We start from the raw sequence: 16,235 nt of genomic DNA on the forward strand, positions 1-16,235 counted from the left end.
TACATGATTTAATAACAGTTTCGCGGTTATCAGCGTAAATATTCGTTTTTCCGTTTTTCTACGAATCTTCAACGTAACATCACTCTGTACACAGTCACGTGACGGTTTGTTGACGGTAGAAGAAGGAGAAAGATGGCGGCCCGCTGGAGCAGTGAGAATGTGGTGGTTGAGTTTCGGGATGCTCAGGTACTGCTGTCAGAGGGTCCAGGTGTGAATAGAGAGGTTTTATGGTCAGGTGGACAGGTGCACTGCTGGAGGAGAGTTTGACAGAAAGAAACAGCGACAAGACAAAAATAAGCAATGGAAGTTTCCACCACTGTTTGAAAGTTACAATCTAATATCTGTGATAAAATAAATAACACAAACCTAGAGGAACCAATGAGTTTCTCTGACCCCTGATTTATATATTCGGTTAACCGGTAAAGATAAGCAATAAGGTTTATCAAGGCAAGCTTATCCGCAACTGTCCTTCTAGCTTACGACGTCTGTTTGTTGTTGTTTCATCGTATTTTCAAAATTAAAGGAGACAAAAATGAAACACAACGACATTACTTTAGTTGAGTTAAAAGAAGTAAAATTAACCAAGTGCTTTATAAACGAAATAAAACAGATATTAAAAGTAAATGACAATTGAGAAATATCTCACATACATTTGGTGTTTATTAATTCTTACCTATCGAAGTAAAAGCCAGATGAAAATGAGTCAAGGTGGAAGTAATGATTTTTTTTTGTCTTTCTTTGGTGCCCCAAGTATCCTTACATGATTTACAGCAAAAAAAAAAAAAAAAAAAAAAAATCAAAAGGGTGTGTCCTGATCAGTTTACAGACAGATTCAGGGATTTCTACAGTATATATTAATATGTACAGGTTTGAAAATCTGCACATGCCAAGTCTGAATATCCAGCATTGGTACTTAGTGTTTACAATAGGAGAAAACTGAGTACACTGTTGTTAGTGAAAGTGTCCGATCAAAATTAAAGCCGTCTTCTTTTTTAGGCCACCGCCATGTCAGTGGACTGTCTGGGTTCACATGCAGTACTCTCCGGGTAAGTCCAGTTCCCTTTTGATGCACTGTAGGTCCCCCCAGTGGGTAGACCTTTGACCACCCTGCTTATCACACCAAGAAAAGGAAATGCTGCTCCAACTTATGTTGAACTAACTTTTGGAGAAAGAGAAGCAACAAGCGACAGAGTTTAAGTCTTTGTCATCATGAATCAGGAGAAACTTTGCTCACTTCTCTTGTTTTGATGTGTTTCAGGAGGCGTTTCCTCTACCTGGTGAACCTGGAGGCTCCGTCTGAACCTCCAAGGAAAATCAGCCGTCAGAGTAAATGGGACGTGGGCACGGTTCAGTGGAATCCTCACAGGTCGGAGTCTCATGTCTTCGCTGCCTCGGTGAGTTTCTCTGCTTCATTATGTTCATAAAGAGGATCTGCAGCAGGAGTAAACATGAACATTAGTGTCACTGAGAGTGTGGGTCTCTGCAGAGTAACCAGCGTGTGGATCTGTACTCGTGGAGGGAAGGCTGTGGAGAAGTTCACACCTCGCTGCAGGCGCACACTCGAGTCATCAGGTAAGAACGCCCAGCTGTACGTGACCTGTCTGAGGTGGATCATCTCTGTGATGTATTAAAGGACTCTGTGTTTGTCTTCAGTGATCTGGACTGGTCCTGGTTTGAACCTGAGTTCCTGGTCACCAGCTCAGTGGACACCTACATCTATATCTGGGACACCAGGTGAGAGGACACTCATGTTAAAATGTTTCATCAGCAGTGGAAAAAAAGGGCGAGGGAGAAAAGTTTTGGTTGTTTGGTTTCTCCTCTGAGCTCTCTCCTTTGTCTCCACACAGAGACACTCGCAAACCCACTGTGGCTCTGTCTGCTGTCGGTAAGTTCAAACTGATCTCTAAAATAATAAACAGTAACATAAATACCTACACTACACGTGCCTTTACATCTTCTCCCATCACTCCTCTGGTCTCCAGCGGGAGCGTCTCAGGTGAAATGGAACAGGAAGAATCAGTACCTGCTGGCGTCCAGTCATGACGGAGATGTTCGTATCTGGGACAAAAGAGTGAGTTAAACAAACACACGGTGAGCTGTTTGTGAATCTGTCAGAGGTTTGATGTCTGATTCTCTCTGAGCAGAAACCAAACACAGCGGTTGAGTATGTCGCAGCTCACCTGTCGAAGATTCATGGCCTTGACTGGCATCCGGACAACGAGTTCATTTTTGCCACATCAAGCCAGGACAACTCAGTCAGGGTGAGAAAAACAAGCAGCCCTGAACACATCACGGCTACAGTCACATAACTGTAAAGTTTTAATCAGAGAGACAAAGATCCAACAAGAAGAGATCTGATCTAGTTTTTAAGTATTTTGTTTTGTCAGAAGTAAAATGAATTTCTTGTACTTCTAACACCCAGCACTAGTGAGGTTTCTACTTATTTTGACGTCTGATAACAAAAATAACAGCTTTAATTATAAAGCACGGTTTACAACGAATGAACACTTGGACAAACTCACAAACTCTGAAGTACCATCAAATAAATGTTTAACCAGACGGATAGAAGTCCAGAGATCCACATAATGCAAGAAGGAAGTACAATTTGAAATGTTAACAAGAATAAAGAGAATAAAAGCAATGTTTTTCAACTGCATTCAAGCAATAAATCCCTATCAGTTGACAGAGGTTAAAAAATATCAAAAGGCAGTAAAGAGGCTCTAAGAAGAAGTCATTAATTCAGAATAGATAGAGGTGGGTAAAGGGATGCTGAGTTATGAGATAATAAAGAGACAAGGGGTTATATAAATGAATGAATTAAAAAAAAAGAATAAAAAAAGATAAATAAGTACAACCAATAAAGGGGATTAGAGGAAGTCTTAATTAATAGTAATAATAAAAAACCCTAAAAATAAATAATACCATAATATTAAAAGTGTTAAATTAAATCAATTGAGTCAAAGGAGAATTCAATTGAAAAGCTTTTGAATTTCACCTAAGTCAAATGAATAAAGTGCTTTATACAGAGGTCACAAAGTGATCCATATGAACAAACAGAAAAACAGTATGTGCACGTTTGAAACTGCCAGGCTAAACAGAACACACGATAAACACAATTTATATTAATACTTAAATAATATAATAATAATTAAATAATATAATAACTTCAGAATTTGCAGAAACCTTAAACAGCTGTTTCATCTTTTGTTTCATGTCTGACTTTGGTGTTTGATACTTTGTCACTACTAAACAACTGATTGAGAAACTCCCATGCTCTTCTTACTTAGATAAAATGTGTATTTTCCTTTTTTTGTGCGTTTGTTTGTTAAGTTCTGGGATTACCGACAGCCCAGGAAGTACCTGAACATCCTCTCCTGCCAGGTGCCGGTGTGGAAGGCCCGTTACACAGTGAGTAACAAAAATCAGATCAGATTAAAGTTCATCCATAACAGCAGGAGTAGCCAGCTTTACAGCCACTACAGTTCAGAGTTTTTACAGCAAAATTAGTTCCTGGGTTTAAAAAGAAAATGTAATAGCTGACAAATCAGAGTTTGAAAAGAAAATTATTTTTTTATAAACCAGGCGCAATTTTTTTCAGTGCAAAGGTTGATTTCTGCACAAGTAGGAAGTGGAGTATTTTCCTATATCAATATATATTTTGTAATGTGTGTTTGCGCGTGTTCCAGCCGTTTTCTAACGGTCTGGTTACAGTCATGGTTCCTCAGCTGAGGAGAGAGAACAGCCTGTTACTGTGGAGCACGCTCGATCTCAACAACCCCGTCCACGCCTTCGTGGGACACGACGACGTGGTGCTCGAGTTCCAGTGGAGGCCGCAAAAAGAAGGTGAAGCAGCTCCTCATGTTTTCTAATATTCTGAGAACAGCCTCACCGTGATTTCATGAGGATGTTTATCGTGTCGTTTGTGGACTGTTCAGGCTCAAAGGACTACCAGCTGGTCACCTGGTCCAGGGACCAGACTTTGAGGATCTGGAGGGTGGATCCTCAGCTGCAGAAGGTCAGTGTGCAGCTTCAGATTCTGTTCTCTGGTCCCTGAATCAGTCTGATATGTGATGTGTGAGTTTTTGTCTTTGTGTAGCTGTGTGTGAGTGATGTGGAGGACCTGATGGAGGGGATGTCTCTCAACGTGGAGTCGGAGAAGTCTTTGTCGTCTCAGGAGCCTGAGAGTCAGCACGGTGTGGGTCCGGCTGCTGACAACCTGCAGGGTGAGACGAGAGTCAAGGAATCTTTAAAATCTCTGTGATAACTTGAATTAAACCAGTTTCAAATAGAAAGCCCACTCCTGATGTGTTTACCCACAGATCCAGACGGTCGCCAGGACTCAGTGGGGGGTTCAGGTCTGACTCAGACTCTGCAGCAGGAGTTCTCTTTGGTCAACTTGCAGATCAGAAACGTCAATGTGGAGGTGAGACTGAGACGTTTACTGCAGGTTTGTGCTCTCGTAAAGCATCTTCAGGTCAAACTCACAGCGCGCTGACTTCTCTGCCCAGATGGACGCAGTGAACCGCAGCTGTGTGGTGTCGGCTCACTTTGGCAGCCATCAGGTTCACCTGGTCATGAAGTTCCCTGCTCAGTATCCCAACAACGCTGCACCCAGCTTCCAGTTCGTCTCCCCGACAACCATCTCCTCTGCCATGAAGGTCAAGATACAGAAGGTACGGACGCTCCTGAATGCACCACGACATCCTCTTCAGATCATCCAAGTTCCACCAATATTTGATGCATATTGTTCTTTTGATTCCAGATTCTGACCGATACGTCGCTGCAGAAGGTGAAGAGGAACCAGAACTGTCTGGAGCCATGTGTCCGACAGCTGGTGTCCTGTCTGGAGTCAGACATGGTGGGTTTGTACTTCTCGACCACAGCTACAGGATCACCATGTAACAAATGAAGTAAACAGGTTCATCCTCTTTTCTCTTATTTCCTCCTAAAGACACAGGAGGACGGTCCAGCCTCAGGCCCTTTTGTCCTCTCCAACCCCGTCACTCCGGCTCTGCAGGCGTTCCCCCGGGTCACCAACTCGTACGGCTCCTATCAGGTAAAAAAACGTAGATTCTGCTTCAGCGGAGACTGTTCACAACAAACAGGAACCCCAACGTGCATCAGGAGTGTGAGCATGTAGGAGGAAATAATCCTCTTCTTCTTACAGGACGCAAACATCCCTTTCCCTCGGACTTCAGGCGCTCGTTTCTGCGGCACTGGCTGCCTCGTCTACTTCACTCGACCAATCACGATGCACCGCTCTGTCCCGCCTACTGAACCCACGCCCAGGTAAACCACTCACACACCTAAATGCTCTCACTTCAATCTCACTCTCACCCTTTGGTTTAAAGCCCTATTGATGTAAAAGAGACTCACAGTGAGGGTCTGCTTCTGTGTGTGTGTGTTCAGGTCCCTGTCAGCACTGTCAGCCTATCACAGCGGGGTGCTGACTCCAATGAAGATGCGTTCAGAGTCTCAGAGCACTCTGCGGTTGTACAGCGGCAGCCCGACTCGCTCAGATAAAGACACCGTCTCCATCTCCTCCTTCTACTACAAAGAACGGGTGAGACATACACACACTCACTCACACAGACATACACACACATGCTTCCAGGCTGGAGCTGGTGGGTAGTTCAGGGGGAATGGGAATGCGGAGCGCTTCAGGTTGAGTCTGGTGGTGATGTTAGCGCCTCGTCTCCCTCTCACGGGCTGTCTCCCTGACGGGGTCCTGTTTGTTTTTTATTTTTGTATTTTTCTTACTTTGTTTTTCTCTGGCCAATCACCTCCCCCCATGCTGCTGTGGGCCATGCCTCCTTCCTATTCTCCTCCAATCAGAAGCTCCCAATCTCTGCCCCTCGTCGCTGGTCTGTCCAAACCCTCCATGACTGGCCGGTATTGAGCTCTGTCCTTCATCAAACATCCATCCTCTGCTTCGTCTTTCTCTTTCAGCTGCTTCTGTGCTCCGAGTTTCTCTACGCGCAGTTTTAACCCTGTTTGCTGCTTAAATAACACTGTCCTAAATGTGGAGGTTTGAATGAGTCTGTCAGCAACAAGCATGAAATTCAGCTGTTTGCAACAAATCAGAAAAGACCGGCTTAAATTGCCTGACATAATGAATATATGTAAAAAATGCCTCTTTGAATGATTACTGTAGTCCAGTCATGACAAACATCTGTAGTCCTCTGTAGAGCTCCTTTAGCTGCAGACATGGTGCACAGGCAGACGCCAGCTTCTTGGGAGTCCATTCTTGAGTTTGCATCTTCCCCTTCAAATCCCACCACAGATTTTCTCAGGGGTTAAAGTCAGTCGACTGTGACGGTCTCTCTAGAATAGGACTTCCATGACTTCTTTTTAAACCCAGTCTTTGCGGACTTTGAGGTCTGCTTTGGACCAGCAACGTCCAAGCTCCAGCTTCCCCACATGTGAAATTTACTCCAAGGATTTCAAATTGAATCCATCTTGACCTCCACATGTTGCAGGTTTCCAGAAGAAGCATACGGTGGCTCCAAAGAGCCAGAAAGCTCCTGTTAATGTTTCTGTGGATACTCATACACCCTCCTCTCCTGTAGGATTTTACAGACAATTCAATTCACAATTCAAAAGTTAACACACAGGGAAACATTGGTGCAAATGTCCTCCATGAATTAAGTTTGCAAGTGATGCATGCTATTCTTTGAAATGAACAATAACCACGCATCTACCAAGGCTACAAAACTGTCTGCAAATGTAAACAAGGTTTCTATCTAGAACATTTAACCGTGCCATTACTCACCGTCTGCTTCTCAACTGAGTCTAAAGCTTTAAATGTTCACTAACATCTAACAACAACATGAGGAGTGTTTCTGTGATCGCCAGAGGAACCATGACTGTGTTTTTAACCCTTAATTTCAAATGTTTCTGATGTAATTTGGCTTGTTAGGCTACATGAGTCAGATTAAAATCTGTACACTAATCTGTGTGTTCATGCTGCGAGACACAGGGTCACCATGGAGGTTTTTGTGCCTCGTAGAAAACTCAGTGAGCTCACTGATCATCTCGTATCTCTCAGAGGGAGCAAGTAAATTAAAGCTCAGGGGAGAATCTGTGAATCTAAAACAGACTTTTGAGAGACAGCAATGGTCAGCTGGTCTGGCCTCGTCCTCCATCAGTCTGTGTCTCACAGCGCGAACAAGCTCCAACAGTAATTTGCTGTTCTGACCACTTTTAATCAAGTGGTGCTCTTTGTCTCCTCTGGGCCTGCCGTGTGTCTGTCTGTCCCTCTTCCTATCTGTCTCTCTGTCTGCCTGTGTGACAGAAATCGCGGCGGTTCAAGACGAAACGAGAGGGAACAGACTATGGAAACCGTCCCATCAAACTGGCTGGAAAGGTCATCATCCAGGAGATCTCGTGTCTGCTGCCCGTCCACAAAGCTCTGGGAGAGAGTTACATGTGAGAGCTTGGATATGACACACTGAAAACAAAAAAACTTGCAGACTATCCACAGAAATGTCAGCGAACATGTCCTGGCTGATAACTCATTACAAGTTAGAGAATTGCCCCAAGCTGGCTGTGCAAAGCGTTTCAACGTATGAAAACAGTGCACATAGTTTTCTGCAAAACGAAGCTTTGGAAAAAATGAATTTTGCTGCACTTGTTTTAGCAAAAACAGCCTTTTGTGCATCGTTTTAATGCATTATCATCCTCTGTCTCAGTCTGAACATATACGACATCCAGGAAACGTGTCAGAAGAACGCAGCAGCGGCCCTCACAGTCGGACGCAGAGATGTCGCAAAGGTTAGGACTTTATCCACCTGCATGTGTCAGATCCACTCCACAGAGTTAGAACTGTTAGTTTGGGTATTCTCATTCAAAACGAAGCAGCAAATGTTTAAAAAAAGACAGAAATTATGACACCACACAGCAGTTTCTTCTTCAGTCAGTCAGTCTGTGATATCGTTGCCTTTCTGATTCTGCAGGTTTGGGCTTTAGCATCTGCAGCTACAAATCAGGACCTGAGTCCAGACTCAGACCCAGATACAGAGACTCCCTGGGCCAGACATCCGTTTGGACGCCAGCTACTGGAGACTCTGTGAGTTTATGTTTCCTTCGTTTATCAGAGTTAAAGCTTCATGAACTCCTCTTCCAAGCAACAAAGGAAAATCTTGTTTTGATGACGCATCTGACTCCCCATGTGTGTGTGGTGTGTGTGTGTGTGTGTGTGCAGTCTGGATCACTACAGTCAGATGAGTGACGTTCAGACTCTGGCGATGCTGTGCAGTGTGTTCAAAGCTCAGGCTTCACCTGCAGACTGTTTCTCTCTGTTTGGACAAGCCTCACGCTCGTCCATGTTCCCCCCGCACCACTCCAGATACGTCAGTATTCAACCTCATCTTTTAATAATTCGTCGTTTTGTCACAATCATTCTTCGTTGATAATAAAGTGATTTCATTCTGGCTCAGCCAAGCTACACATCCAGCTCGGTCACTTCAGGCTCCTGCTCCAGCACCTCGGACTCCATCACAACCACCACCTGGAACACAGGTCAGACTCCACAGCTCCCCTAAAGGCCAGCCTCTGTACTACAACACTGGATCTGATGTTTCTTGTTGTTTACAGGAAGAGACCCTGAGCATGCCAACCCTTGGGGTGAGTCCTCTCCTGATGATTACCGCTATGGTACCCAAGGCTACACTGATCCACGGGAACGAGAGCGGGAGCAGCACGACATGAACAAGAGGTGATGTGGTCCAGATGGATCTTCTGTGTCACCGTGATGAAGCTGTTTTTTTAACATCACTCTGTTTGTTCATTAGGCTGCTGGACCCGGCCAACATGCTGCAGTTCGATGACTTTAAGAAGTGTTACGGTGAGATCCTGTACCGCTGGGGTCTGAGGGACAAGAGAGCAGATGTGCTGAAGTTCGCCTCCTGTCCTCCTGAACCTCACAGAGGCATCGGTGAGTGATTTCTTCTTCTTCTTCTTTATATGACCTCATGGATCTGTCATGAAAGCAGCTCGTTATTTTGATTTACTCTCAGTAAAAAACTGAAAATCTGAGCCATGCATGACATGCTCCCTGCAGAGTTTGGTGTCTTCTGCTGCCACTGTCGTCACCCGGCTCGAGGGACCCAGTGCGCCGTCTGCAAGCGTCTGGCCTTCCAGTGCGCCATCTGTCACGTGGCCGTACGCGGCTCCTCCAACTTCTGCCTGAGCTGTGGCCACGGAGGACACACAAGTCACATGATGGATTGGTTTCGCCGGCAGGATGAGTGTCCGGCTGGCTGTGGCTGCCACTGTTTGCTGCAGAGCACCTTCTGATGTAACCTGGACGCTCTGCTGGATAAAACCAACGCACCTCTAGATCTGAGGCTCCTCACTAGATCACAGAGGATCAGATCCTCTGATGGATGTTTGGATTGAGGATGAACCCCTCCGGTTTCTCTTCTGAACTTTTTCCTTTCCTCTTGCACCATGCACAGAGAAATGCAGCTGGTTTAGCACTTAACGTTCCGCCACAGTGAAGTTACCTGTGCAGGTAGTTTGCAAACTGCGTCTTTATCACTAATCTGACTCTGACTTTAGCTGCTTTCTTCAGTGTTTGACACTAACTACCATTTTGCTCACAAATAAGCCATCTTGTGTTGCATGACTGAGTCTTGAAGAATCGTCAGAAACCTGAGAGGCTTTCTGTCAAAGCAGCAAGTTATGTCGCAAAAAGATAAAACCAGAAAGCTTCACTTTTGAGAAGCTTAAACCGAAGGAGTCATAAACAAAACAAAGTAATCCCCGTTAAACTGAAGCTTTTTAAAGACAGGACAACACAATGAGTGTCCGTGGTCACTCGACTTCCTGCAGGACACATTGGTGCTAGAAGTGACGTTGTTCTGTCTTTAGTTCAGTGTGGATGATAACGACAGGACAGCTGGTGGTTAGTTCAGTTTGTGCTTTTGTATTCAAAGCGGCCTTACGTCACTCAGTGCTGGAGCAGATTTCATCACTTGACTGTTTTTTAATGTGAAAAAAAGAAGAGACTCTGAATCCAAAAAATGAAGAATGTGTGAAAACTTGATGTAAAATAAATCAAATTAAAGTATGTTTGAATGTAAAGTGCTGTGTCTTGAATTCATGTGGATATTGTTGTCATTAATTAAACATTAAGGACTGCAGATAATGTTTTTGTAACTTCTCTCTCAGGATGAGTCATGGTGCAAAATCCAATACCTACCACAGTATGAGTCACATGACCGGTGGAGGCTGGGGTCGGTATCTGGAGGGAGATTTCAGTCGACAGACAACGCACTGAGTGAGCAGATCTGAGGTCTGTAGTCTGGAAACAGGAAACGGTTTTCCACACTCCTCACACTGGAAACAGAGACACACTCCTGTCAGTGCTCAAAACATAACCTTTGATAAACAGCTAGCATCTTATTCCTTTAGAGATAAAAAGAAATCATGCTTGGATGTTTTTCTACCTTGTGGATGTGAATCCCAGCTCCTTCAGCAGCTAGCTTCTCCAGGACTTCTGGGAGTTCTTCCATGTTTTGTATGTCCCACAGTCTGATAGTGCTGTCCTGTGGAGAGGAAAGAGCAGACATTTAGGGTACAAGTCCACAGAGGAAACTCCCAACTGTGAATCTAATTTTCAAGTTTCTTGGAATAAGAAAAATGTCTTAATGTAAGACACTAAGCAAGCACGTGTATTTTAATATCTTAAATTAGACATTTTTCTTGAGTTTTCAGGTGAATGTGGTTCATATCAAGTCAAATAAGACAATTTTAATGAAAACAGCACTCCTCAAAATCACAAATGACCTCCTCTTGTCCCTCGGTTCTGTGGCCCTTTTAATATTTTTCTCTCCCTCGATCTTAGTCCTGCATTTGACTAAATAAACCACATAATCTCTCTTCTGCCCAGGAACTACACTCTCCTGGCTGACATCCTACCTCACAGACTGTCAACGGGTAATTTACATCAACAACTGCACCTCCAATACTGCTCTTCTGGTTTAAGGTGTAATTCAGGGTTGGTGCTTGGTCCCCCCCAGTTCATCATATATTTGCTCCTATGGCCTTCATTTTCACTATTATGCTGATGACATCAAGCGACAACCTCCGGTCTAAGAATATAAGACAATGGGGAAGTGCCAAAACCTGCTGTTTGTCAAGTGTCTCGAGGCTGGCTCCATAAGTACTGGAAGTCACATACACACCAAGCCAAAAAAAGCTGTTTTCAAAGCAGAAATGAACCTATTTACAGCCTGGTTTAAAAAATGTCTCCTGTCTGAATTGCTAATTTTACTATCAGCACACACTGTACAGGGGGGTTAATTTTTTTCTTCCTCTGCAGTTCAGAGGATATTAAGATCCCGAGGTCGCCAAATCAGAGGCACAGCTCAGATCATTTGACTGCCACTTCCAATATGGCCACGATAGCAGATTTGCTTCAAAGTGTGCGTCTCAATGCGTTAACTTCGTGCTTCCTCCGTCCTGTCTCCTCCACGGCACCGGAAGTACTTTCCCAGTTGCCATTTTGAAGACTGTCCCAAAGCGATAATTGCGCTCAGAGGAGAGAGGAGAGAGGAGACTGATCGGAGGAGCTATGATCGAGGAGATACGAGAGCCGGCTTTGTGGAAGTCTTTTCACTGACCGACACGCCCCCATATGGAATATCACTCTCTGATTGGACGCTGCAGCAGCTCAGACTTCACATGAAACTTCACAAACACAATGGAGTTTAATAAGAGAAAAGACGAGCTGAGGACAGGCACAGAGGATCGTTCAGAAACTGATCATAAATCTGGTAATAAAGTGTTCGCTGTGAGTTTAAAGCACAAAAAACTGAACACAACCATCATCAAATCAATATAATCAGAGGATTAATACAGAAAACTGACTGATCAATATCTTCCTGAGACACAATAAGGTGGGTTATAATAATATATTAATATAACCCACCTTATCTGATCGTGAACTCTGAAGCTTCAGAGTTCACGATCAGATGGGCTCAAGATAAAGGATAAATAATTCATAAATAATCTCACAATTACGCATTTTACCGGAAAAGTGATCCATGAGCTTCTAAACAGCACACAGAATAAACAGAGAGCAGGTTTTCTTCATGGTAACGTGTGTGTTAAACTGGTTAAAGGAACAGACAAAGCTCTGTTACTGTTTCTGTTTGATCAGAGTTATTACAGCGCACATGCCCAGACGCACAAACAGCTGTTAGAGCTGACTGACAGATGATCCAGAGGTGATCAGCTGATGCCGTCATCACTGAAACACGTCGCTTCATGTGACGCTCCGAAGGAGAGGATGTCCCATTGCTCTAAAAAACAATCTCCTCCGCTCCTCTCTCCTCTCTTTATTTCCTCGCATCTCTCCATCATCTCTGGTGGGAGGGACGAAGACGCAAGAGAACGACACAAGTGGAGGAAGGAAGGATGGAACTTTGGAGCTTTGAGACGCACCCAAAATCCATTTCAGAAAGAGACAGGTGACGCTGGGGAGAGTACGTCCCTTACTTAAATAGTCTATAGATAACATCCGTTTCTACATTTCCACTACATCCATAACCGAAGACACACACTCCACCATCATTAACTGTCTTACTGAAATAAAACCACACTGCAAAAACTGAAATCTTATCAAGTGTTTTGTCTCATTTTCAGTAAAAAATTCCCTTATAGACTCAATATGAGCCAAATTCACATGACCAGTCCAGAAAAATGTCTTGTTTAAAGTTATTTAAGGACAAAAATGAGGTCTGAATTGCTCGTAACCATTAAAAAAAATCTGCCAATGGAACAAGAGAAAAGTTACTTGTATTAAGACATTATTCTAGTCTCAAGGACATTTTCAAGCAATTTTTTCTTGTTCCATTGGCAGATTTTTTACTGATTACAAGCAATTCAAACATCATTTTTGCACTCTGATAACTTGAAACAAGAAATTTTTCTGGATTGATAAGTTGAAAGTGGCTCATATCAAGTATAATAAGACAATTTTACTTAAAAAAGACAAAAACACTTGATAAGATTTCAGTTTTTTGCAGTGCATGGATGCATCACAATTACCTGTCACTTAAGGACAACAAATCTGACCTCATTATCACCGATCCCAAGTCCCTCACAAATCCTGTTCAGCCTTCCTCCACCGGGCTACTTTGTATCTCACTGACCTCCTTCACCATCACATTCTGTACCATAACCTGCATGCCTCTCACTATGTACTATTGTTTTGTTTGACTTGTGTTTCTTGCTTATATTGATTTTAACAATGGTTAAGTGTTTTCGGTTCTTGAAAAGCACAAAATAAATAAAGTTTACTATCAGTATTATTATTATTATTTTTATTATAATTAATAAATACTTGCTTAGATTTTAGTTTTTGCAGTGTATGACGAAGTGACTGCAGCAGTACCTTCGAGGCAGAAGCCACTAGTTTCTTGTCCTTGCTGATGGAAACATCTGTCACCCAATCATTGTGTCCCTGCAGAAAAAGTGACAACAATAATCCAAAAATTCAGTCAAATAAAATGTCTTATTTAAAAGTGATTAATATACAGAGAGCTGCAGGATACAGAGTGTTCAGTTACCTTCAGGGCGAGGGTCTGACAGAGTGTGGATGTATCCCAGAGAGCAACAGAGCGGTCATAGGAGCCTGACACAAGCAGATTGGCTACGAACACATGAAAGAAAAATCATTCACCTTTAGAAAAAGATCGGATCCCAGCTTTTCTGTTTTTACACTGATGTTTAATGTGCGCAGTTTTCTCACCGTCAGCAGAGAAGCTGCAGGAGCTCACGCTTCCTTCATGACCCCTCTGCAGGGAAGTCCCTCCATGTGACCGAAACCCTCCAGCCTGAAGGTCCCACAGCTTAAGACTTTTATCCCATGATGCTGTGCACAGAAAGTGCCCGTTGTTGGTGAAGCAGCAGTCAGAGACCACATTGTTATGGCTACTGCAGGTGAGATATAAACAGTAACAGCACAGGTGGGCAGAGTGAGAAAGAAGTTAAACAATGATCCAGAGACCTCACTCTTTGAGGCTGCTTGTAGTTTCATATTCAGGGTGTAAATAAGTGTGTAAATCTGACTTTGGACAAACCTGTTTCACTGTGAAGGAGTTAATTTAAGCATAAACTAAAGATAGTTAGAGTTTCTCGCCTGTCGATGGACACGGTGGTTTTCCTGGTCTTCAGGTCGAACAGTTTGATGCCCCGATCTGCAGACACAGTGGCCACTCGCTGGCTCAGCGGGTCAAACCGACAGCGTGTGATGGTGGATCGGTGATGATCTGAGAGAAAAAAAACACAAATAAAAACTGAAAGAGGACAAATAAATTGTGTAAAAAAACTTCTGAATTAAACTGAGGTTACACACCGCTGACTTGATGCAGTGTCTCTCCTCCAGCGGCATCCATGATGTGAATGCTGTTCTGAGGATCTGAGGCACAAACCAGCAGCCGGCCGTCAACTGAGGAGCTGCAGGAGGTCAGCAGACCGGCTGGTCTGCACTTCCACTGAAACAGGGACCAGATTATTCACCACTTAGCAAGAAAACGTAGTTCATCTGTCTTTTTTTCTCTATGATTTCTGAACAAGCTAAAGAAAACAAATCTGTGTGATCAACAGAGGACCATGAGTTAAGAATCAGGAGCTTGGAGAAAGAGAGAAAAGAAAAAACAAAGAGAAGAAAGAGGAAGGAACTTACCAGAGTCTGTCCTGTCTCCAGATCTGTGACCACCAACTTTTTATCCCAGGACACTGTCACCATCCTGACAGACACACAGAGTCCTGACAGTGTCACCTGACTCTCTTACATATTCATCTAACAATCTGCAGTCTACTGAATAATCAGCATCATCATGGTTTTTGATGTTTTCTTGCATAAATTGACACTTCTGCTTTCCAAAGAATGGTCTCATCATAGCCTATGGTTAAATAAGACTGCTTTTCCCTCAATGTAATAGCTCAGTTAACACTTTCCTGGAGGCTACACAAGTTTCGAGCCCTTCCTGATACAGCAGGAGGTTTGTCACATTTAGTCTAAAATACAAAAAACAGAGGAAGTGTTTTCGGAAGAAGTATCCTGTGGTTAGTGTCGGCTCCTACACTCAGATCAGAAACCGATCCCTGAATTCTTCATCCGAAAGGTGGACTTGTGCTGTTCGTCTCACCTGTTGCTGTTTGGGATCAGTGCACACTGTGTGATGGTTTTGCTGTGAAGGCCATCAAACACCCTCAGAGGTTTGCAGCTCTCTACATTCTGCACAGGTCAAAGATCAGAAGAACAGCTCTTTTTTACTAAATTATTAGGAATTCAGAGAGGATAAGGGGATTTATATTAACTGAATAGTTTACCCAGAGGATGGCGCTGCGGTCTGAGGAGCAGCTGAGGACACAGCTGTCATTGAAGCAGAGCTGAGCTGCGGTGACTGCGTTGCTGTGGCCCTCCAACACCTTCACAGGAACCTGCAGACACAAGGAAACTTCACTTAAGGGGTTGGGAAAATTATGTGCAATACAACTCTCATAATTTTAAATGTCTTGTCTAAAAATAAACACTTACATTATATACGAAATACAGTCAGTGAAATAGAAAGGAAGGACGTTGTTTAACAGTTCTAAATAAGCAGCGTATTTTTACTTTGTAGCCTACTTACGAAAAAAGTGGCCTACAATTCAGAATGAAGTTTTTAAATTATAAATAGTTTACTTTAATACATTTCATGACATTTTATCAACTTAAAAAAAACTTACTGAAACGTCTACTCTTTGGTATTAGCACTGTAAAACCGTGAATACTTAGACGGACGATAGTATGTCAGTGAACGCACCTTGCCAGTCTAACTCTCGAGCTATTTTACTCCCTACCTGAGATTCCCGACCCAGCTCTCTTTTTTCTTCTTTTTCCACCTCTTCAGTCTTCTTCGCTCCTTCCTCCCCTCCTGAAGCTTCGTCTACCGATAACAGGTCGATAGTTGTAGTTTTTTCAGACATTTTCCGTCGAAAGTTTGTTCGATAGAGAAAGACCCAAGTTTCCCGCTGTCACAGTCACCATAGCAACAACCGTTAGTTATGGTGCCTTCAGGGTATGTCGGACAGCAGAGGACATGTTCCAGACGGGGTTTTGACTTTCAATGAACATTTTTAAGTAGTCCACTGGTTTAGAGGGACTTTAAGTAACTGGAATACTTTTCCAAACACCCTGCTTCTATTTGCTAATTTTTTCTTCTTAATCTCAACAATTT

The 16,235-nt window shown here is 43.3% G+C and overlaps 2 protein-coding genes and 1 long non-coding RNA gene across 4 annotated transcripts; 1 reads left to right on the top strand and 2 right to left on the bottom strand.

Annotated features, from left to right (window-relative positions):
- The first annotated feature begins 110 nt into the window (after positions 1-110).
- wdr59 (WD repeat domain 59) lies at positions 111-10,095 on the top strand. Of its 2 annotated transcripts, XM_074666870.1 has the most exons (27): positions 111-186; positions 997-1,046; positions 1,259-1,394; positions 1,487-1,572; positions 1,654-1,734; positions 1,848-1,885; positions 1,983-2,071; positions 2,145-2,261; positions 3,331-3,408; positions 3,687-3,843; positions 3,936-4,015; positions 4,097-4,223; positions 4,320-4,423; positions 4,509-4,673; positions 4,763-4,858; positions 4,952-5,056; positions 5,168-5,289; positions 5,410-5,563; positions 5,836-5,892; positions 7,295-7,428; positions 7,692-7,773; positions 7,956-8,068; positions 8,204-8,351; positions 8,439-8,520; positions 8,596-8,716; positions 8,793-8,935; positions 9,062-10,095. In XM_074666870.1, exons 1-27 carry the CDS (start codon positions 133-135, stop codon positions 9,295-9,297), a joined length of 2,955 nt encoding a protein of 984 aa, XP_074522971.1. In that variant the 5' UTR covers positions 111-132; the 3' UTR covers positions 9,298-10,095. The 2 variants fall into 2 exon arrangements, with proteins under 2 accessions (XP_074522971.1, XP_074522972.1); XM_074666871.1 differs by lacking the exon at positions 5,836-5,892 and having other exon boundaries at positions 9,062-10,094.
- LOC141788054 (uncharacterized) lies at positions 1,320-2,151 on the bottom strand. Its single transcript, XR_012598104.1, has 3 exons — positions 1,936-2,151; positions 1,543-1,722; positions 1,320-1,431 (listed from the first exon to the last, which is right to left on the bottom strand). It is a non-coding gene; the product is annotated as an uncharacterized LOC141788054 (long non-coding RNA).
- On the bottom strand, positions 3,838-16,005 carry LOC141788053 (uncharacterized). The gene is made up of 12 exons (XM_074666873.1): positions 15,859-16,005; positions 15,346-15,456; positions 15,162-15,250; positions 14,696-14,759; positions 14,366-14,504; positions 14,150-14,279; positions 13,760-13,944; positions 13,578-13,660; positions 13,403-13,471; positions 10,452-10,550; positions 10,205-10,341; positions 3,838-4,216 (listed from the first exon to the last, which is right to left on the bottom strand). The coding sequence occupies exons 1-11, from the start codon at positions 15,982-15,984 to the stop codon at positions 10,216-10,218; spliced, it is 1,221 nt and encodes a 406-aa protein (XP_074522974.1). The 5' UTR covers positions 15,985-16,005; the 3' UTR covers positions 3,838-4,216; positions 10,205-10,215.
- Between the last annotated feature and the right edge of the window lie 230 nt (positions 16,006-16,235).

Source organism: Halichoeres trimaculatus, unplaced genomic scaffold, assembly GCF_033239565.1.
Source record: "Halichoeres trimaculatus isolate MK-OKI-2021-1 unplaced genomic scaffold, fHalTri1.1 fHalTri1_scaffold_3, whole genome shotgun sequence".
NCBI lineage: Eukaryota > Metazoa > Chordata > Actinopteri > Labriformes > Labridae > Halichoeres > Halichoeres trimaculatus.

Excerpts from the sequence above, each read along its gene's own strand:
- LOC141788053 (XM_074666873.1), bottom strand. The coding sequence starts at position 15,984 with ATGTCTGAAAAAACTACAACTATCGACCTGTTATCGGTAGACGAAGCT. Across the intron at positions 14,760-15,161 it reads CTGATCCCAAACAGCAACAG|GATGGTGACAGTGTCCTGGG; the intron begins GTGAGACGAACA and ends TGTGTCTGTCAG. Across the intron at positions 10,551-13,402 it reads TAGTGGCTTCTGCCTCGAAG|GACAGCACTATCAGACTGTG; the intron begins GTACTGCTGCAG and ends TCCTCTCCACAG.
- wdr59 (XM_074666870.1), top strand. The coding sequence starts at position 133 with ATGGCGGCCCGCTGGAGCAGTGAGAATGTGGTGGTTGAGTTTCGGGAT. Across the intron at positions 187-996 it reads TTGAGTTTCGGGATGCTCAG|GCCACCGCCATGTCAGTGGA; the intron begins GTACTGCTGTCA and ends CTTCTTTTTTAG. Across the intron at positions 5,057-5,167 it reads ACTCGTACGGCTCCTATCAG|GACGCAAACATCCCTTTCCC; the intron begins GTAAAAAAACGT and ends TTCTTCTTACAG.